Below are 22,677 nucleotides of genomic sequence, written 5' to 3' on the forward strand. Positions count from 1 at the left end.
CAACTGCCTTTAGCTATCCAGCATGTGGGCATCTTGGGTTAGTCAGTCCGGCAGGCGCTCTGGAGAACCAGCAGCAGTAAACAGAGCCAGCAAGGGTGACCGCTCCCACGTCTTCTATTTAAATGCAAGTTATAAAGTAGCACGAATTTTCCCCTGCATCTCTGTCAGATACAGAGGAAACCAGGATTACTGGTTTAGATTGTATTTGCAGTTTCTACACTAATTTAAGTAGGGTGAATCCCTTAGTTGTAGGGTTGTGTTTGTATTTAAAGCAAGCTTTTAAGGCTCAGGTATTATAAGACTGATCCAAACCACAGAGAAATCAATGTAAAGATCGCTTACGTCTTTACAGAGGCTCACCTAAAAAATACACTTCACGGAGTGTTAAAGTGCTGATACATATAGTTACGTAGAGGCTCACTCCAAGACAGCGGTAGTGTCCAATCTCCTCTGTGTTGCCAGTTAGACAGTAATGAGTAACTTTCCTGAAGAATAGGTGTGATCACAGCGACTAGTCTGGTAAGTGTGTGCTCATTGGCATGGAGTTGTGCTATTGCTTGGTAGCTGAGGTGAAAAATGGACCACTAAACTAGCACTGTTTGGAAAAGAAGTTCAATCTGATGATGAGAAATCCCTTTGGAAATGGATTTAAAAGACCAAAGACAATACTCGGAGTTCTGTTACTATCCAGGTTTTTTTACTTTAAAAAAACTTTTTCAAAACAATTGTTCTCAATTTTCTTATTGGCGGTGATGGCCGAGAATTGTGTATAGGTGTATCAAAAATAGTAATTAAAAAAGTCCAGTTCTTGCGCACAGTGAAGGCCAATACACTTTGTAAAGACGTACATTACAAGTTAACAGCGGGGAAAGACTTTCCAAAATAAACATCTTGATACTAGCGTGTTTTTTGTTTGTTTTCAAATCCAGATTTGCCTGTCTCAGTTAAATAGAAGTTATTTTAGAGTGTTTTTTTTGATCTCAGTAAATCACAGAAATAGTTAAGAGGAAAAAAAAACCAAAACAACCCAAGCCCCAGACCTAAGCCCCCAGCTCTGAAGGTAACATCAACATTGCAGAAGAGTAATGCAATAGCTTGATTCCATAGATTAGGAATGATTCAGTGTTTTGTTTACATTATTTGTCAATCTCTTCAGCATCCTAGAGGAGAACTCTTCCTTCCTGGCAGATGGCAGCCCCAGGGCCATGCACCTGCCATTACAAGCACTACGCACTAGTAATCTACCCCAGCATCGCTGTTGACAAGAGGCTAATGATTGGAGACTGTCTGCCTGACAGCCTAAACAAAATAGGAACATATTTGTCCTTCAGCAAGGGTCTGAGAGATCTTAGGAAGGACAATCAGGATGGTATACTGAAGAATTATAATGGAATATAATTTAGACCTCTTTGGTAGTGTTTGCAGTGCGAGCCACTTTTAAGATAATCATGCTGCAGAAGGCAAACGATGTCTCAAAAAAGGGATTTTCTGTTTCTCTGGCAGAGCGATAGCCAACTTTATCTTAATAGCTCTGTGTCGACGGGAGGAAGGCTTGCGTGATTTAGCTGGCTGTGCCACAGTCCTCTGCAGCAGAGTCTGCCCTCGCTGGAAGCGGGGGGTCGGACGTACTTGCGCAGGGCTCTGTCTTGTGCTGGTAAATGGGGCCAAAGCGGCGTTAGAAAGTCAGACTGTCTCTTCAGTTGTTTGAGTGGTGTGTTTGCTGCTTGCATAACGCATTCCTGTTTCAAGCATTTGATTTGTAATATTATATGATTTTGTTATGTCATTAGACCAGGATCTCTTATTTTCTCTCTTGTTCATTTCTCTTATGTGTTTATGTGTGTTTACTTTTCCTCTTTGAAATGAGTGTGGGCGATGTTTCTAGAGGACGCTACCCAAGGCGAGGGTATCTTTGAAGTAGGCCAGGATGTTCTTTGCTAAATTTAAAAACTACCCAAATATTACCCAGAGTTTGTAGAGTATTAAGCAGGATTACATGACGCACGGATTAGACATTGTTGAGCAGCTTGTTTTTGTTTGAAGGGGTCAGAAATGGAGGCACTGGGGCTGTAGTGTGATGCCAAAATAGCAAACTTGCTGATAACCAGAAACAGCAGAAGTTTCCTAGAAACAGTAGAGCACAGTGGAGAATTTTCCAAGCTTTTCCAAGTGATGCTTTAGTAAAATTTGTTTGATATGTGCCATGATGATGAGTGTAAGGTATGAAACTCATTGTTCCATTGGGTCTCAATTTCCAAATCTGTTTCACAGATACTTTAAAGTAGACTAACAACAACACTGTAAGTGCAACTTGAGGCAGAGGACTTAGCTTCTCTTCAGTCAAAGACAAATCAATAAATCATTCCAGTAACAGTGGGAAAATCATGGCAATGAAGTAAGATCTAAGCAGTTTTAGATTTGTCTCTTGCATTGTGTCCTCCCAGGCAGTATATTATTTAAAAACAGTGTTTAAGGCAGTCCTAATTTCCAGTTTAACCCCTCATTAAATTGGGTAGCATTGTCAAACTGATGTATGGAATAAGAATTTGGAAGATTTTTTTTTTTTTCCTTTGGATCTAGGCTTTTGCTCACCAGAAGTCACAAGATTGATTTAACAAGACATCTGACAGTCTTTTTGGGGGAGACTTAGGCTTAACTCTTACGTAGGAGACAGTAGTGTTGAACAGTTGCTCAAGAACAAGAAAAGAATAATGATGCTGGCTTAGTCTGCCTCCACTGATGGAGGTAACTGAGGCTGTAGAAAGTTATTTGCAATAACTGGTAATGCTACATTTTAGCATTATTTAAAAGAATTAAGAATAGAATTGACAAATGGATGCAAACCTCATCAGTTTTCTAGTTAATGCAAAACCCCTTTACATCACCAAGTTGACTGCTTCAACTACCATGGTCTCCAGTGCTTGAATTATTGAGAAGTGATGGTGTGAATTTCTTCTGTAGTCTTTTTACCAGTTTGTCTGATACTGATTTTTTTTCAAAAAGCCCAGTGGGTGATTTTAGTTTACTTTAAAAGGCAGACCAAATGTCAGGTGACGTGTCTAACCAAAATTTTCACTGATACCCAAAAAAGACTTATTGCAAGGAAATTACGAGATTTGGATCTGAAAGATGGAGGTAAAATTCTTCTGTAAGGCAGTTGCACTCAATTGTGTTGTAACATCATTGGTTTTTACAATGTAAACATTTGGGAAAGTTTATAGGAGGGTGGACTTGCATCTTTTACAACAGCTTTCAGTCCTGAGCAATTATTTCTGACAAAATTAGTGAAATACAACAATAATACTACTGTCTCTTTAACATAACAGAAAGAAAAGTTACGCTTTTGTTGTAACAATCTTGTACAGAAACTATTGATAGAGATTTGTGATGGTGATTAATATTAAAGTTGTTTGTGAACTATGAAAAGTCACTTTATTATAAAATTATTTACAACTAATTAGTTTTGATCTAGCATAAAACTTTGAACATTTATGTTTGGATTTGGAATCAAACTTATATAACTTAATGCAAGGATATATAATTCCCTCAATGGTGAAGTCACAGAATTAGTGCTCATAACTTTAACAATAGTTATAGAGAAATGACTATGTGGAAGAGCATTAGGAATAAACACATATACATGATCCTGAGGCACAGAATACTTGAGAGAATTGTCCATAAACTTAAAATGGTTAGTACTTACGACTTTATAATCCCAATAGTCTAGCATTTACTGTCACAAATAACAGCAAGAGATTCTAACATGTATCAATGAGTGCTAGGATAATATTGCTTTGTTTTGGATATCTACAGGAAGGTAACTTATTACACTGTTCTATTTTAATCTTTAAATGTCAAATGAAAATCCTGTCAAGATAAGCTTTTAACTTTAACCATGACTGGTGTATTTTTAAATAAACAGTAGATTGCGTGGGTTCTAAATAAATAAATTGGTAGTACTCGGTTGTTGAATGTTAGCCAATAGGATTATTTCCAGGTACAAATGCACCAATGTATTTCAGCACTGTAAGTGATTTCTAGTCCAGGTCCTCTCTTAATTTTTTTTCTGTTAGTAGAAATGTTCAAATGACAGTAAACTAAATAAACGCTTTGTAAGATACGGTAACATGAGATAGTCCATCTGTTATTTAAAAAAAAAAAAGTCAGAACTTGGCAGTAGTGAAATAGCTGGACTTTTTTGTTATTGATTTTTAGTAGAACTAGAATTCAGTCCTCAGGAAATAAATTGATGGACTTTTATTTTAATAAATGTATACTTGACTATGCTAGGAAGTGGAAGCAATAGCCTTAGATCTTGCAGCTTGCGTGAGCACAGTCAAACTGGTGTGCCTGAATGCAGAGGGAGCTGGTCTGTGCTGTGAATGAGCTACGTGGGATGTTTCGATACCACGCTGCTGTTTGGCGTTGTTGCGAGAGGTCATTTAGAGAGTCTTCTGCGAGTCTGAAATTATGCAATAAGTCTTGAGTCTGCTTCATCGGTCACAAACATGGCAAGCTTTTACTTGCCATACTGGCCATGTGGATGCTATGTTGTCATATTAAGAGAAAATACTGCAACATTTTCTTTTCCTCTCACTCCTCAGTAGATGTTTTCCATTTCCTTTGTACTCAGAGATTGGCTGTTGTCACTTTTACAAGGTGATAACATTTCAACCATACTATTTTAAAAAACATATTGAGAGTTATTTACATGGTGGTTTTGGTCATGTAGACTCAGGCTTGTATTCTACTTATTTTTACTTTGCCAAATAATATAATTGTATTGATTTTTACTAATAATTTCCATATAGTTATGGTGCAGCTTGCTCTGTTTCCTTAACTAAGTATAGGAGAAGCAGAATGCTGAAGTTTAAAAAAAGAAAAAAAAAAAAAAAAGGTTGTGGGACTTCAGAACATGTACCCAGGAAATAGTGAGCTCTTTTGAGGATTGATGCGTAGGAGACAACTTTAGACTCTCCACCCCGAGCAGAATGAAGTATATACATCTTGTCCTTAGTCAGGTATGTTAACTCTGAAGATGTTCTTAGTATTTCCTGTTAGTTTGCTTTAGATCCCAGCCCCTTTATCAGGCACTGATTTTTCAGTTATCTTCTTGAGGCATTTTCCCATATATTTTGTAAAGGGCTACCTGAGCAGCTGACTCTTCTTCATTCCACTCTGGAGGCAAGTTCTATTAAGTTCTGCTGAAGATGGCAAAACAGGAGACAAATAAGTCTTTTTATTGAAACTGTATGTTAAATTTCTTCTTTGCAATCTTTTTTTAATCCTGTAAATCCATTGTTTTATTGGACTGTGAAGTGGCTTTATCTTACTCATGGGTATAGCTGTGGTTTTGTGTGTATGTGTGTGTACCTGAGTAAGATCTTCATTTTGCTTCTGTAGTCAAAGAAACATTTCACATTTTGGTATGTCTCAAAATATATTAACTCGTTATTTGCGTCAGATACAAACAAAGCAAATTCTCACCTGGAAGAAGGGAATAAAGTGTGTTTGATACATAAAAGCCTGTTGTCTCATCAGTTAAAAAAAGCACCGTGCTAAAAAGAATTATATTTGGTAATTGTCAGTTAATCCAGGAGCAGGAAACACTTGTCCAAATTCCATGATTTAGTTTAGGAAAAACATTGGAAATAAGTGGTACCCATATTAGTACAGGATATAGCATAGTGGGCCTATGACTGTAACTGTCGGAATGAACAGCATTGCCATCTGTCTTTTAAGTCCAAAATTCTGTTTCTTCATTGGATCAGATGCTACCGGAATTTTTTTTTTCCTAGTATGTGTGTTTGTCTTGGTGTAAATGGTGGCACCTTTCGTAAACTTCTCCTCTGCTTCTGTAATGTGATAACTTTTAATTTGACAGAGGTTTCCAAGATTTTTCATAGCAGCGATGAGAAATTAATAGGGAGGCTTGGAACCATTTCTCTTCTTTCTCATGGATTGTCTTAGGTCCCTTTTTGGGCCATTTGTGACCACATAATATCTTTCTGGAATAGTAATAATTAATTACTTCAATTAATTTTTTTCCATGTACTTTAATTAAAAATAGCTAGTGGAAATAAGGACCTCTGATACAGTATAAAGTAGTCCGTGGACTGTAATTTGGAAAGCTGGGATGTGGAGGAACCAGTCATTTACAGTCTGTTCATGTTGGGTTTATTTTATATGTGTTTTATGGAAATGGCTAAGTGATTTTGCCCAAGTCTCATTCCTGCTGTATAGGAAAGTGTATCTGTGGTCTCTTGTCTCAAACGTAGGTTGAATCTGTTTTGTGGGTTTTTTTTTTTTACTTAAGAGACCTTTTTTTTTGATGACAGCTGGAGAGGCTGAGGCATCAAAGTGGAAGACAGTGTCAAAATCGTTGTGCCTTTTTTTAGTGCCTCAGGTTGGTTGGTTCATTGGTTTTTCCTCCTCATAAACAGGCATCTTGTGATTGCCGCAGAAAACTTTTGGTAGGATTGTTTAGCACAGACGGGATGGGATTATTTGCAAGCTGAGGGAGGATATTCCAGAGGAGGCCATTTATCTTGTGTTCTTCCGAACAGGTTTTGTGGAATTCAGCTGTGGTAGGCTCCTATTTTGGTTTGATGGGCACAAGAGTATAATTAAAAGGCAGAAAGAATCTTTGTCTGAGGCCACAGGATGAGCACAGGACGTCAAAACCTTAGGGAACCTTAATGAAGCTGCTTAATGCCTTCTGAGTTGCAGATTCCAGCTCAAGTGGCCCCAGTATGTCCTAAAGGTCCATGTTCCTCTTTTAGATTTCCACATATATGGTGGTTTTTTTCATCTAGCCGGTGTTCTTGCACTTTACGTAGAACTGAGAGGTTTGTCCCAGTCTGTAGACACCTCCTTTGCACCTTGTTGGGAGCCTACTGAAACAGTCCTCTTAAGGATCTGGCTTCCATAAGTAGTCCCTGGAAGGATACAGGTGCTTTTTAAGTATTGAAGAGGCTGGTCAAAGCCAGACTTGGAGATTGGCACAGACTTGTCTTCCCTGACTATAGAGGGAGCCTATACACTTGGCATAAATAGAACATCTCACTTCCAGAGGTCTGTGGCTTGTGAGATAAAACTTGCTGTGTGGAGTCTATTTTGAGCAGAAGGACTTGAAATGAGACTGATACTCATATGTGGATCAGCTGGCGTAGCTAAGTGTTCCTGCCCGACCTGGACTGTACTCTAGTTAGTTGATGATGTATTGTACTTGTTTGGTAAATGTGAAATTAAAAGGGATTTGTGTTTTCTGTAGCTATGCAGCTGCTGCACTGTTGGCTGAACGCTTTTCAATGTATTTCCTGGTCAATCACAATATGTGAAATATGCAATGGTATCAGGGCCTTAGCACTTGGAACCAAACTTGGGCTTTAAAGGTGCAGATGCCTTGGGGGAAATACTGGTATTTTGCAAAGTATTTCTTCATGCGGATTGTCTGTGATCGTTCCTTTTCCATTCTTTGCAGAGTGTCCTTCTAGAACAGCATCTTAGCTTTCTAAAGTCTCACCTACTGCACGGTATCCTACAGAAAGTTATAGTTCCTTAACGTGACATCCTGAAGCGTTCATCACACCTATTTGAGATGTCCTAAGCAGCTTTAAAGAGCAGGGACGCTGGCAATAGGAGAAAATACACGCAGGTCTTTATGGACTGGAAAACCTCCCTGAAATCTAGGGGAATTTTCTGCTGAGCATTGTGGGACTAGAGCCAAACTCTTAAGTATCCCATCTTAAGTGACAAAGATGGTTTTTAATCTGTTTTATAGAAACAGTCCCAGCAACATAATACAGTTTCAGAAAGATGAGAGTGTCAGTTATATAGTCGTGTGGTCAGATACGTTGCTATAAGTAAAATGTGTTTTTCAGAAATGCTATATGAGGTACCGGTGAGCCTTTTTAAGAAAATTAAGCGTCATTGGTTGCTTATAAACATATTTACTGGCAACAAATCAGGGGAGCCATAAAACAACACAAAACAAAGACACCTGTGTGAGAGCAGTTGGGAGAGGAGGAAAAAACAGAACTGGTGAAACAGAGTACAGCTCTGTTTGTGTAAATATTTACTGAGAGCTCTTGTAATTACAGAAGAAAGTGCATGTTGCTCTGGAGTTAGCAATATTGCACGTAAATGATGCTAATTTTTTTGGTCTTTTTTTTAAAAGTCTCTTTGAAGTTTTGAGAAAAGTGCTGTGAAAGCACACTGTGCTCTGACAGCATAGTATTTTTCATATTTTAACATTATTTTTTTTCTTGGGGAAGGTAACGTTTTGTACTGCAGGTCTCAGGCTGAAAAACAATGAAATAAGTGCTGTTTTCTAAGCTGAGATTCATTGCATGTCTCACATATTCTTGTTCTTTAGGGTAGGTAAAACTTGGCATTTTGCATTCACCTTCTTTAGCTGCCTTTCTTAAAAGTGAAGCTTTAGCATCTGTTTGGTCTTGCAGAGTTAATGAATGGGGTCTTGCTTCACTTTATTTCTGGAGTAAACTGTAAGATGGGGAGGATTCAAGGTGCATCCAGTGGAGCTGGGATGAGGAGGATTCAAGGTGCATCCAGTGGAGCTGGGAACAATCTAATTCATTCAGTACAATCTGTGTTTCTTGCTTGAGAAAGAAAGTAAAATATGAGCAAGACAGAGGAGGTAATTAGTCTATATGCTTTCTGCGATCACAAGTTATTTTAGGACCAGCTTCCAGTTTTGAAACTGGTGTTCTCAGAAGATAATTTTTAACCACCAAAATTACTTTTCTAAATAGTTTACAAAGCTTTTTGCCTCTGCTTTCCAACATACTATCAGTTAGCTTCCAGGAGTGATATGTGGATGATATTTATGATGCCCATGTGACAAAAGACATCCTCTCCTTTGAAGTCTTAACATAATACTAGCTTCTGTATGCAATGCAATCCATATCAGCTTCAGAAAGAAATGCTAATCCATCTCGAGATTAAATTCAGAGCAGGAAGTTACAGGTACCCCTGCTTGTTTTAAAAATGCAACATAAAAATTTTTTTAAAAAATTTTTCTAGCATTTCTTAGAAATGCATTTGTTGCAAGGGAGAATACAATCCAGTTGGTAAATAAGAAATCTACAAATAATGTTCTTTGAGACATGGTTTTGCTTTGATTACTAGGGCGTTTGTTTACTGAAGGGATAGTAGGAAATGTCTGCTGGGGGATTGAATGGCTGTTTTCAAGGAGACTTAGTGGGTTGCTGTAGAGTGATAAGTATTAAGGCTCAAGCGGACGAAGGTGTTGAAATCAACAGGGACAGGGCACCTCGCTAAATTTGTGAATCTGGCTTTTGGACAGTATCCGCTGTGCCAAGCGTAGCTGTGGGTTGCAAGCCTACAATCCCAAGGAAGTTGTTGCAAGCCTACAATCCCAAGGAAGTTAATGAGAGCTCGGCTCCTGGTTATTAACGAGCTGGCTAGGAGTACTTTTACAAACAGTATCTGGAGAGATGATCATAGCCCCGTTGTGTACCTGAGAAAAGGGTAAGAGGTTCTGATCGTTCTCTGTGGAGGTATTACAAAGTATTTGCTTAAACTCAACTCTTTTGGTTCTGGGCAGGATCTGTCTCCCAAATCCCATGTCTGAACTGTGGGACCAGAGCACTTTCCAGGCCCTGAGTTCATGGCATGGAGATTCCAGTCACCTTCTGACTGCATGGAAGGTGACAGAAAAAGGCCCAGGCTAGCATCATCTCCCAGCCCCCATCCTGTCCCCTGATACTCATCCAGGGGGAAAACCCAGCCTCAGTCCTTGGGCACTGCAGTGGGTTCTCTGGTGGCTTCCCACAATAATCTTGCTTACAGCTCAGGACTTCAGGGCTGTCGGCTGAGCCCACTTGCCTCATTTCAGGTGTAGCCATAGTAATTTCTGAGTATCTTAAATTATGACTGTTTTCTCTCTACCTAAATCTATTTCTAAGACTGAATTTATGTATTTTCATTTTGTATTACGTAGATTACATTTAACAGATGCCACGGGTAAGGCGTGTAGCTGAATACAGCAAGACACATAGATGATTGTAAAATAGCAACTGTAATACTCTAATGAGTGGAAATAGATCTGTAAATGTTTTTGACCAGCCATAAGCTAAAGTTGTAATTCAAACAGTCAGAAATAATGTTCCTGCAGAAATATTTTTAAGGCTTAAAAAAAAATTATTCACAGAAAATAGGCAGTGTCTCATCTTTGTGCTGTGTAGTGTGTCCACAACAGCATACTGAACCTGGCGATGGCTGGTGGCTGGGTGTCACAAGCAGAGTAAGTACCAAGGTGTGTTGCAAATGAAGTGAAGGAACGTGCTCAGGGATGATGTAATGAGGAATAGCTTGCTCTGCTTGGACGAAAAGCTGCTGGTTATGGCTTGAGCGGCAGCTGGGAGCCGTGTCCCTGATGTGTGATGAACGGGTAAGCCTCTGCTTTGGTTTTAGCTCCCTCTCATCATGAAAGGTTTGTAGGTGGTCTGGTAGTATGAGGAAGTTCACCTTTTCACAAAGTTTTGTTGTAATAGCTTTTTCTCACAAATTTAGTCTTCCAAATTCTTTTTGCAGTGTTGTTTCCAAGCACTTTTCTGAAGTGTGGTTTGGTTTTTCTGGGGTTTTTTTTTTTTTTGAGTTCTTTTATGTGTTGCTAACAGGAGCAATACATTTCATAAGTCATAATCACAGTTCTACAGTTAATTTACCGTGGTTAGTAGAAAAATATATTGTGCCTATGTGCATGTACAGTGCCTGGAACTATAGGCTCCATTAGTAGGGATTTCTAACAGCAGCAATATAAAACCCCCAAAGTTCACAGAATAAAAAAGCCTTTAAAATAAGGAGACTCTGGCTTTATTAATGGAAATATTTTACCTTTTTTTTAATCCAAATATTTGTGTATAGAAGCTTGAATTATTGTTTAAGTGGAATTAATAAAGCAAAAAGGTTAAGGGCTTGACCTGATTGTGCTACTGTATTAACAACTCTGAACTACGAGACATAGTTTTAAAAGAACAGGGGTAATATTATATGCAACAAGATTAATAGCTGAAGTGAAATATGTAGCTGTTTAATGACTCAGTAATGATACTTCAAAAGATAGAAAATTGAGAAAGTAAACTATTCTTATATTTTCTAAGCAGTATTACCCAAAATGCATCAGCTCATTCTTCTTTCAGTGTGAGAAAAGGATCCTAACCTAGTCTCATGGGGAAAAAAACCTCTTTAAACTCGGACAGAACAAACCTCAAAAAAAACAGAAGAAAAAAATCATCTTCGTGTAAACCTACTGATAAAGGTTTGGTTAAAATGAAAATAAATTGTAGGAGCTATCTGTGTCAAATACTGAGAACCTATTAGGAGATTATGTAAAAAGAGAATACGTCTTTTTCTCCTCTCTTTTGTCCTAAAGAAAATAGGAAAATAAAGTAGTGACCTTTGTTGAGAAACACAGTACATCTGTGGATACTTTTTTCTCTTACAGAGCATTTTTCCCTCCTTCTACCGCAGGCCACATACACAGTGCAACTGATTTCCCATCAAAGTGTTAGAAACCTTTTCAGGTAACATACAGCATAGTTTTTCTTCTCCCAAGAATCATGCAGAAAGTGTTGGCCAGCTGTACAGTGCTTTTCACCCCAGTTTTGCAGGGTTGTGTAGAAATGCTTGGGCACCATGTTTTTGAGCCTTTCAATTGTGCTCTCAGGTTGTAGATAGGAAACGTCCATACGGGGGAATTGCAGTTCCTGTTGCTGTGTGTCTCAGTATATAGAGTAAAGGAAGGACAACGTGTGATGATATATGGGCTGTGAGTCTTAACTGTCCATGGGAAGTAAGACTTCAGCTTTATTGGGGGCATTAAGCTAACATGTGGCAGGTTCAGAACAAGGAGAAGGAAATCATTCTTCTTGCACTCTGTAGTTCAAGTGTGAAACTCCAGGCTACAGGGTACTAAAGGCTTCCATGAAGGGAGGTGAAGTGCAAGAGGTCCTTGATAGGTGAATCATTAGAAGCTAGATGAGAATTTGGGGAAGTATCTCCATATGCTTGTCTTGATTTTTATAGTCTTGCTTAAGCAGCTGCTTTTGACCCACTGTCAGAGGAAGGAAACTGGATTAGAGTAATCTTTGGCCAGGTTCAGTGCAGCTGTTTTGTGCTGTATTGCTTATTTCACTAAATGGTTTTGAGGAGGTTAGGGGGTGGTGGTGTCTTTTCATCACAGAACGTGAAGTCTGCAACTTCTTGCCTAGCTTCATCTTTCCCTCACTCTGCTATTACTGAGTGATTCACACTGACAGCGGTGAGAACACAAAAGATTTCTAGAAAAGCATTGACAGAAATTGAAGATCATCCTTTAAAATATTTTTCTATCCTACTACCAGATGTTCAGAGCTTTAAGTGAGGGTGTGACAACAAGAGAAAGCAGTAGGGAAAAGATTGCCTTCCTGTGCATGCCAGGTTGTTCCTCTTAGCCCTTCCCTGCTTTCTTTTTCTCTCCCTTCACTCCCCACATATCTCTTCTGTGAGAAGAAGCACCTCTCTGTACATACCTCCTAACTTGAAAGTCCAAAAGCTGCAGCAGCCAGCCTAACGTTTAGTGTGTGACCATCCAGTGTGTTTAGATCCCAGGTTAGATGCATAAATGAACGTATGTAATGCCAGGGGTGTTTCAGTCTCCTTGGTAAGCAGTCTGAATGTCAGTTTGCAAAGCAGGCAGGTAGTTGACTGTGAAAGTTGAGGAGAGCCTTGTGTTTTAAAGCATGCTGCTCTCTGGAAGATAAATGTTTTCCTCTAGGATGGAGGAACGCTCCAGTCTCCATAAAGACTTCGTAAATCTGAAACCTCTTTTGGTGTTAGGTGCCTAAGCCCTTTTGGCAATGATGGAGGCAGGGATCAGTCTTTCAAAGAGTGCCTAGAGGAAGTGTTTCTGTTCCCCTGCCCACAATATTTACATGGCTAGAGCACTCCCCCAGGACCGACAGGCATCCAGTACCTTTCTGGCTGAAGAAAAAATCTCAATCCTCTTTCCCCCCTCCCCATCCTTAGTGCGTCTTAGCCATATATTCTTTGGTAGAGTGCTCTCGTTCTTTCCTACTGAAGCTGTTTTCATGGAATAATTAGATATCCACTGTAATGGAAAGGGAGAGCGAACATGACTTCCCACAACTTACATGAGTCCTTATCCCTGTTCCCATGAATATTTAAAATTTTAATACGAATAATTCTTCAATTTAATCACTGGAAAAGATTGCTTTTTCTCCCAAGTGAGACGGAGAAAAAGCATGCTTTTAAGCTCTTTGAGAGCACTCTAACATTGTGTGTTCAGGCACGTGGATGGAGGTAACCTTAGTGGCTCAGAAGAAGCTATTGGACTTTGGTATTGGCCTTTGATATCTAGAATGGCAGCCACGTTCTCGCTTGTGGATCTAACCAGAAGTCTGATTATACTCCCCCCTGCCCCCCTCAGTGCTACCTGCCTGAAGTAGGTCCACCAACGTTGGTGGCACTTCAGTCAGCAGTTGTGTGAGAATATCAAGCTCTTCTTTCTTGTCAGACCTTGTTGCCCTTGTTAATGGCTGCTGATACACACTAGAAGAGGGACAAATATGCCTTTGACATCCCAGCTAAGCAAAATTCCCAGCAATTGTAAAGGTGTGTAAAAAGATACTGTCTCTGTTCCTAAAATGAATACCAAGTCATACACCTCACAGACCTGGAGATCTTTCATAACTCTTATTCTGCTGAGCCTAACATGAAACAGGGCAGAAGCATTGTTGCTTAGAAGTGCCTGTTTCTTCTCCTTGACTATAAGGAGCTAGAGTGACTAGCTTCTCATAGGGTGAGTAGGTCAGAGGGGTAGAGGTACACATTGGGGATGGCAGAAGTTAGCTGAGTATTGCCTGGTGTATGCTGTAGGGGCAGATGTGCTCATTCAGTTGTTTTTGTTGTGTCTCCCAGGATGGGGTTGGTAGGTAGTTCAGTGTGTTAGTCACCCATCCCTTCCTCCCTCGCCCTTCATCACTTGTAAGGTGAGCATGTTGTTTTGCAAAAATTCTGTCTCTTAAGAAACTTCCAGTCTCACTTTGCGTGCGAAATGGTGTCACGAAATGGAGTTTGCGTATTGCTGTCAGTCTGTTCCTGGCAAAAGCTGCGCTCTCTCCTTGGTGTGGTGGAAGGAGCTGTAAAAATCAAGGCAACCGCCTAATTGAGGCCACGTTTGCAGTGCTGGGTTTTGAATCTGCACTGATAAAGGAATGGTGTGATGGTTGTAAGGTGGGAGGCAATTCCAGTTGCATGATAATGGTCATCAACCAAGAATGTGACTTCTTATTCCACGATGGTTAAATCCTGTGCATGTGGACTGTCGCGCGGCTCTTTGGCTGGCTGCCACAGACTAATCTTTTCAGTGGCAAATTTTCTATATCGTTTCCACATCTGCTTCTGCATGGGTGCTTCTGGCCCTCTTAACAAACTCCCAATGGAAGGCCGAAAGGCCTAAACACTTTTTTTCTAGCATTTTGTTTGCTCAGAGAAAGCAGCTTGATTTTGTTTAATTTCATGTAACATTTTTGAACGGTTGTATACCCAGCTTGCAAGGGAGAGGATAACTGAACAAATTTCAGATAGTACTATGCTGAGGGTTTTTTGTCTAATTTATTTTATCCCTAATCATAGGATTAAATCACATCTATACAAACTTGTTTAATAGTACACAGTGGCTGTAGCTCTGAAATTAGGAGCTATAATAGCAACTGTATTAAATTAATCCTGGAAAAATGAGCATGTCTAGTTTCTTAATTTTAAATTTGAAGTGCCTATTTTTATTATAATTGATACGAGAAATGTATTTCTGGACCAGCACTTTAGCTATAGATTCATTATAATGGCATTTGTAAATTTAATCCTTTATTTTCCACATAATTACATTTTAATGTTTAGTTATTCATACTACAAAATCTATAACAACGTTGAAAAAATGATATGAAACACAAATTATGTCAAATTCTGAAATCAAGTAAACATAGCCCTCATCGTCATCTCTACTTCTACTGTAGGCTCAGCTGCTTAAACTCCTCTAGTGTAAGATTGAAGGTAAAATAAGTGTTAGTCATGTAAATATATGGTATCAAATGCAGATTACTTTGATTTTTAGTACCTTTGGATAAAAGTTGACACTCATTATAAATTGTGGGGATTTGTCCATACCATCAGATGAACATTTAGCCTCTCATGTATGCTACAACAAAAATAATAGAAAAAAAAAAAAAGTACTTGCAGGTGCTGACATGCAGCATCTTTTTCCAGATAATCTAGTGTTCTGTTTCCTACTTCAGAAGATAATATCTTTCCCCGTGGTTATCTTAATGCAATTCAAAATGTTAAGATTTTTAACTATTTGACACAAGAGTTAAAAGTACTATAAAGCTCATTTTAATATAGATAACTGTGGCCACAAAATCCCTACTTTACTACTTTAAAGAAATTAAGTGATTTTTTTTTTTTATTATCAGTCATGAAGAATCTATGTTGACCTGATGTTCACTTTTCTAAATTCATAAAACAACAGAGACATATCTAAATAACATTACGTACTGTTTCTTAGTGGAATAACATACCAAAAGAGCCTAGTTACTTGGGGCAGCATGACTCCAATTATGATCAACCATGACTTGTTTAAAAAAAATAACAACAACATGGCTTTTTAATTTCATGGTTTAACTTGTTTTTCCCATCAAATGTGGAAACGTTTTACTTTGGATGGATATTTTTCGTGGGCTTTGTAAACTGTTAGAGCATACTACTTTATGTTTTCCTGTGAAGCGTTGGTAAGGCGAATGTTTAAGCTCTGATTGAAACCTTTTCCTTTCGACGATGGCCGAGCTCAGCTTTATTTGGTATGAGCAGTCCCGCTGAGCAGAGCTCAGATTCCCCGGAATTACTTGTGGAGAGCCACAGCTCAGCACATGAGTTGTTCTGTTATCTTTAGCAGGGTTACCTATGTACTTAATATTAAGTATAGTATTCATTAAATTGCGTAATAAGAGTCAGAGCCAGGTCAGGATTTGGCTCCTACTGTGCAGCTCCCCGGGGAGCAGGCAGGCTGCATTCGCATCGGGATGCTTGGCCAAATTTGTGACCCTACAACATGTGTGTGTGCATCCTACAATCCCTCCCATAAAGAAGCCCTCGGAGGCTGCCGCTCAGACCATCTCCTGTCGCTGTCGGTGCCAGGTCGGCGTGGGTTTGTCTCCATCAGGACCCGTGCTGGCCCTCCCCACCCTCGGCCCCTGCCGCCTGCCTCCCCGCTCCGCTTGCTTGCCGACACGGACTGCTCTGGGCGTAGGGAAGGTGCTGCTGAGGTGCAAGGCTACAGCCCGTGCAGGTGCCTGCAAGCCCATCTCCTGCGGGCTGGCTGGCCAGGTACAACGCACCGTGCTGGAGGGTAGGGAGGGCAGTGCAGCTTGCTGGTGGGGGGACACTTGCCTTTTCTGGCTGGCCAGCTGCCTTGCCCAGGGCCACGTGTCTCCTCCTGAGTGTTGGGGGGCCAAAGATATCTCCCCGCGAGTGGGATTTGGTTCCTTGGGCTGTGCTGTCTAATGGCCTGGCCCGATGCCCGCAGACATACGTGTTGTTAACCTCCAGATTCGGTTGTATCAATAGGATTGCTCTTCCAGGAAAAGTTAGTTAGCGGGATCAGAGCCTTAATCGATTTGGCAGGCAGCGTGGGGAGGGGAAACAAAGGGACAAAGCCACCAAGTGATTTGCCTGGAGTCAGGGCAGAAGCCCGTGGCGGAGCTGGGGGTTCTGCATCCAATGCCTGATCCGCTCTGGCAGTCGCGCTGCCAGTGGAATAAATTTACTGGTTATGAATAACCAGCAACGTGTTTTGCCGTGAGCCACGTGAATAGCTGTTTCTGTCTGCGTGCTTGTTAGCAGATGAGAATTCTTTTTAGGAATTAAGGAAATTTTTATTCATTCCTTACCAACTTTGAAAATTAATAAGCAGACTAGATCTTATTTAATTGACTAACCATTTTATTCTCTTCACAGTATATTTAACAAGTCTTCGAATATTTGGTAGTTCCCTAGCAATTTGTGTGTGTTTATTATCCGGTTTATTCCCCAAGAAGCACTGGTGGCATCAGATGACTTTAAGTTGTTTTGGAAACTCAGCAGTCATCATCGATGCTTTTCTTAATAAAGCTCAAAACCAAGAGGAAACTTCAGTATTGATACAGTGCTGGACTTTGTATTTTGATTTGTGCGTGCCCATGGGGAATGAGGTTATCAGAGAATATATTTGTGTCCTGTAGGAATTTTGTTTAGTTCCTGGATAAAGACAATGTATACTGGTGTGGCTTGCTGTGTAAGTGGAATGTTGACCTGAGACTTGAAATAAGTAAAAGATACTAATCACTGAAGTAAAAATTAACAGTGATATTGATGTAATTTTTTTTTTTTAACTTTAACATGGAACTTGCAACTTTTTTCTTGCAAATAGGCTTCCTCTGAAGCTGACATTGCTATTATGGGGATCAAGTGGTAGCAGTAGTTATTTTTCCTTTCTTGATTCAAAGCTTATTCAAAACCTGATTCAAAGCTTATTGAAGTCAGAGGAAATTGTGTCATTAATGAAGACTACGTTTGGGTTAGTTGTTGAGTTATAGGTCAGCATTATAGACTCACTGGATGACGTGTTTATTGTATCATAGGCTCTTAGGCTTGTGCCCACAGTCCCATCGTCCACCTACAAAACCCTGTGAACCAGGTTTGGAAGCGCTTTGAAGCATCGGCCACTTCCCCTGCTCCAGTTCAGTTCTGGCTGGAAAGTGCCTGTTGTGCTATAAGACCAGCAGCAGGTTTACTCAGTTGCTAATAATCCTCCCTGATGACTGCCCTAGGCTGACATACTTCTGGAAACATACTTGCTTGTGTTCTTTGCATGTAAAAATACTTTCCTCTGATTTCCCTATCTGAACACATGATATTTTTTTTTTTAAACTTTATTCGGCTTTCACTATCATGTGGCCACTTTTGGGAACCTAAATTTAATTGTCAGGTTGGTTTCGATGTGGAGGAGGAAAGCAATAACACAGAGTCAGCGTCTATCTTTAAACACTCACTTGTTTGCCTACATGATGCATTCCTCCTGCTTCCCCAAACAAAAGTCGGAACAAAGTGGTTTGTTAGGCGGCTTTTCCTCAAACGAGGGATCTCTTGCTCCCTTCTGAGAACCATCCATCCTGCCACACGTTCTCCCACGCAGCCTTACGGGATGGTGATGGCAGTTTTGGGGCTCCCTCAACTGCATCGTAAGCCAGTTCAAGGTCTTAACTTGAAACACCCTCCCAGCCCAAACAACAAAAGCTAATTTTCTGAAGATTGAATGGGTAGATTTCACTTAGTTTCTGGTCAGAAAAATAAATGGGCAGCAAATAAATGGCAATGGGTGGGGGCAATGAGATGTTCTCCTTTTGGTCTTGGCAAGCTATTAATTCATCTCAAGCTGTGTCATGAAATAAAATCCTAAGTAATATCCTAAGTATCTGATCATATAGCGGCTCCAATTGACTCCAGCAGGACTAATTCCTTAAGTAAACCTTAGCTCTGAGAGATTCAATAGCAATTTAGCGATTCTCACATATATGCCAAGATATGTCAACCTTTGTTTTTGTGTAGACTTGAAGGAAAAGCCTTTGAATTGGTTTATTAGAGGCTTATATGGATTGAAACTTGCACAGATAAGCACTATGCTTACTTTGACATCCAGGTTTCATATATAACTTATTTTGGTGGTCCCAAAGGAATTAAAAATGTACAGGAATACTGACTTCTTGTATTAATACAGTCAAAATTAATGGGTTATGTCCTTTATAGACTTTTCTAAGTAACAATGTTAGTTCTCAAAGCATTCCAAATAACTTCAATTTTTAGGAAAACTTGTGTAATACATCTTCAGACTAAAATGTTCATCTAACTTGTAAACTCGGGGACAAAAACATACAACAAAAAAAATTTGCTATAAACTATTAAATGAACTAGACAATATTAATAGCACTTAGCGTGAATGTAATGTTGCAGCCTGATGTTGTATCGGGATTTACCACTTAGTTGGCACCTTTCGAAATGAGGTGTCAATGTTTTGTCATGTAAAATTTACAGTCTTGGTGTTTTAATCACTGCTGTTTGTGCATTGCTGCTTTCCAAATATTATAGCAAACAGAAAAAATCTACACAATAAGCAACATACTAAGGAAATTTTGATTTTTTTTAATGACCATGTTAACAAACCATCTTAATGTTGTGAGTTAATCAATATAATAATGTCCCTTTACGGCGGTGGCACATACTATCCATTAATTCTTTGCAGTGAAAAAACATGAAAGGAGTCAGCTGCATTCTTTAAAATAGGATGGGTCACTTTGTAATCAGTTTCTATTTTACTTCATAATTCACCTTGACCGTTTCAAGCAGCTTTGTAGTCAGTAATCTGGAGAAGATTCCTTTGCACACCTACCCACTTTTTCACTTCTGGAATAATAGTTATTTAGTAAATCAAATAACTAAATTAGAGGAAGGTTCTTTCTAGACTTTGCTTATGTTTTTAGAAGACTCTCTCCCTAAAGACAATATAGTCTCAAGAAACTTGTTGGAACTCCTTTCCACTGATGCAAACAGTGATGGTCACAACTTGAACTGGGGGGATTTTGTGTCGGGTTTTCTAACCAGTACTTTCTCCTGTGGTTTGCTGGTCTGAAGAGCCACAGCTGAAAAGTTCTAAAAAAAAAAAAAAAAAAAAAAAGGAGGTGGTGGTGGATTGGGGAGTACTCCCTTTATTGCCTCTGCAATACCTCATGGTGTATACAAAAATAAAAGCAGTTATTGTGTAGCTGCTTTTTCCATGAAAACCCATTCTGAATAATCTCGCTGTGGTATTTTGTGTTGTTTAAATCATAAATATGATTTTTTTTTTTCAGCTTTTATTGACTTTCTTTCATTTTTCTTTTCAGAGTGAAGGAGTTCGTTTTCTCACCATGACCTCAAACAACAGAGTACAACATTCAAAGAAGCTGCTCGGCATACATACACCTTTGTTTGTTTTGGGTTTTTTGTTGTTTGTTTTGTGTTTGTTTTTTTTTTTTGTAACTGAAGCTGCTTAAGGTTTACTTTTTGTTGTTCTTGTTGTTCTTGTTGGTCCGGACAGTTGCTTAACTGTTGTGGACTAAACTGTACAACAAATCTGGGAGGGAGGGAAAGCAACCTGCCTAACTCATTACCTGTCCATGGCATCTACGGTATCATTTTGCTGCTGTTTTGACAGAAGTTGGAGATGCTCTTTAGATCGTAGGAACTTTTCTGCCGGCCTCTTTAACTAATGGCCACTGCCTTCATTTCCTTTTTCTGCAAAGAGAAACTGTATTTATTCTTCGGCATATTAGGAGATTCTGTAACACCTGCTGAAGCAGCAAGATCTGGTATTTACTGGCATAATTTCAAGCCTACCACAGTACTACCTCAGTTCAAAGTAAAGCCGGATTTGCGGTGTTGGTGTACGACAGGACCTCCTTTATCTCTATGCTGAGTCTCTCTCAAGAACGGTCGTCAGCCTTACTGAACTTGCAACGCGTACAGCTGCTGCTGCTGGGTTGTGAATCACTAGCCGCAGGGTTTACTTCTCAGACGAAGCCGAACCAGGGCACTGAAAAGTCTAAAATGGGATGAAACTCTGTGAATCGGACTTGGACGGAGGATTCAAAGCAGTTTAAAAAAAAAAATATATAAAAATGTGTAACTGAAGCAACGTAAGTTAAAAACATCAAACTGTATTGGGGGTATCTCTCTTTACCTTTGACACACTTGTTTAATCCTCTCTATGTAGGTGTTTATGTAGGTACTTCAGATTGCAAAAGCCTTTTCTCCTATTTACAAGCTCACTTCTGTCAGCTAACCCTGTTCTTAGCTGCGTTTCTTGTAACCAAAAATCCACATAGGCATGCTAGGAATGCAGGGATGATAATGGGTATTGGGCAGATTCAAGCGCTAATATTAACACAGTATTATCTTGCCATCTAGAAAGTCCCGATGTTTGCCTTTTACTAGGAAAGCACCATTGCAGCTGCAGGCATTATTACAGGGAAGAAGAACCATTGCAGTCACTTATCCAAGAGTTCTTTTCAAGGCTACCCGTGCATCACATTTCCAGTAGCCTGAAAATCCGAGTGATGTGGCGGCCATTGTCACAAATCTCACACACAACTGTTGCACCAGACTAGCAGAATGTCATGCCACCTTGTTTCTCCTTCGATAAGTTTGTTGAAGAGTTCATATACATTTTAAGGGTACCTCCCCAGTGCCTACTCTGATAGACATGTAAGTATTACTAAGTTATTTGAGTTACGTGAGACTTTTCTTTTTTCTGTTTTTAAATCATTGTGCTAGGTGGAACCTGTACTTCACTGTTAACAACGCATTATCTTTTGGGATTTTTTTTTCTGAGGAAGACGAGAGTCAATGTCTTACAAATATAATGAATGGCAATGCGGTCTTCCTGCTTACATGCTGAATTTTTAGAACTGAGGATTGTATTACAAGACAAAGATGAATGTAAACTAATTCCTTCCCTACCCCATGACACACTTTATTTTTCAGTGTAATTTTGGGGGTTTTAAATCACAGCAATGCATAGGCTAATACATTAGATCTAAAATCAATTTAAATATCTAATCTATCTGTTTGAGGGTTTTGGGTTTTTTTTTAATAATAATACTATAAATGGTTCTAAGACATTCTAAAATGCTGCTTGTTCAAGTCTGGAACTAAAAAAAAAATATACCTTTGACGTTTTCTGTCTGAACCCCCCCATAGCACTGAGTGTGGTACCTGCTGAATTCAATGTTCTGAAAGTCTATTTTGAAGTAGCCCTCTGTACCAATTAAGAAATCATGCCACTAAAACAAATGTCTAAAATGCATACAGCAACTTCAAAACAAAAACTTGACAATATAGTCAATTCTTCTCTATCCTGTATATTTCACAAAGGCATATGCAATACTTACATTCTTAATTTAGTTTACAGAATGGAACCAAAATGTATAAATGTTATGTTTGCTAAAACTTCACAATGTATATTGGGTCTTTGTACATTTTGCCTGACTTACCTTAAATTTAAAATATTTTTTGCTATGTAACCTTAACAGTTATTAAGCAGTGTTTTCTTTCTGGGTACGTATTGTTTCTGGATATCAAGATGTTAAATATATTTCTTGCTATTGTGATATGACAAGAGACTTAACTTATCTTGCTGTGTCTTCCAATGTACACGCTGTATATAAGGATAAATGTGATGCTGCTGGAGACCAGAATAAATGGAACTAGAGTAGTGTATTGTATTTAGTCTGTATTGATCATGGATGCTCTCCTTAATAGCCATATGCAATAAAATACATTATTTATGAAAGGAGTAAAGTATTTGTGTGCCTGTTTTCTCTAGGGGTGGGGTGGTTTTTCTGGTTGTTTACATAAAATCAGTTTATTCTCTCTATTAAATGGAAACACACTTTCTCTGAATAAATCTCAGTGCTCTGCACGTACTTACCTGCTTTCCTTTTAATGCATATAACACTCCAGAAAAATTATGAAATCATTTTAAATCTTGTTTAAGAATAAAAA

General features: G+C 39.1%; 1 protein-coding gene across 2 annotated transcripts in view; it reads left to right on the forward strand.

The window, feature by feature from the left end:
- Positions 1–22,412, forward strand: part of IRS2 (insulin receptor substrate 2) — a 33,379-nt gene extending 10,967 nt beyond the window's left edge. For both annotated transcript variants that reach the window (XM_072849886.1, XM_072849885.1), the window contains one exon: positions 20,019–22,412. In XM_072849886.1, coding sequence (XP_072705987.1) covers positions 20,019–20,023 — 5 coding nt within the window. In that variant the 3' untranslated portion in view covers positions 20,024–22,412. The remainder of the gene's footprint in view (positions 1–20,018) is intronic.
- Positions 22,413–22,677: the final 265 nt, after the last annotated feature.

The sequence above is a fragment of the Ciconia boyciana genome, chromosome 1, assembly GCF_034638445.1.
Source record: "Ciconia boyciana chromosome 1, ASM3463844v1, whole genome shotgun sequence".
Taxonomy (NCBI): Eukaryota; Metazoa; Chordata; class Aves; order Ciconiiformes; family Ciconiidae; genus Ciconia; species Ciconia boyciana.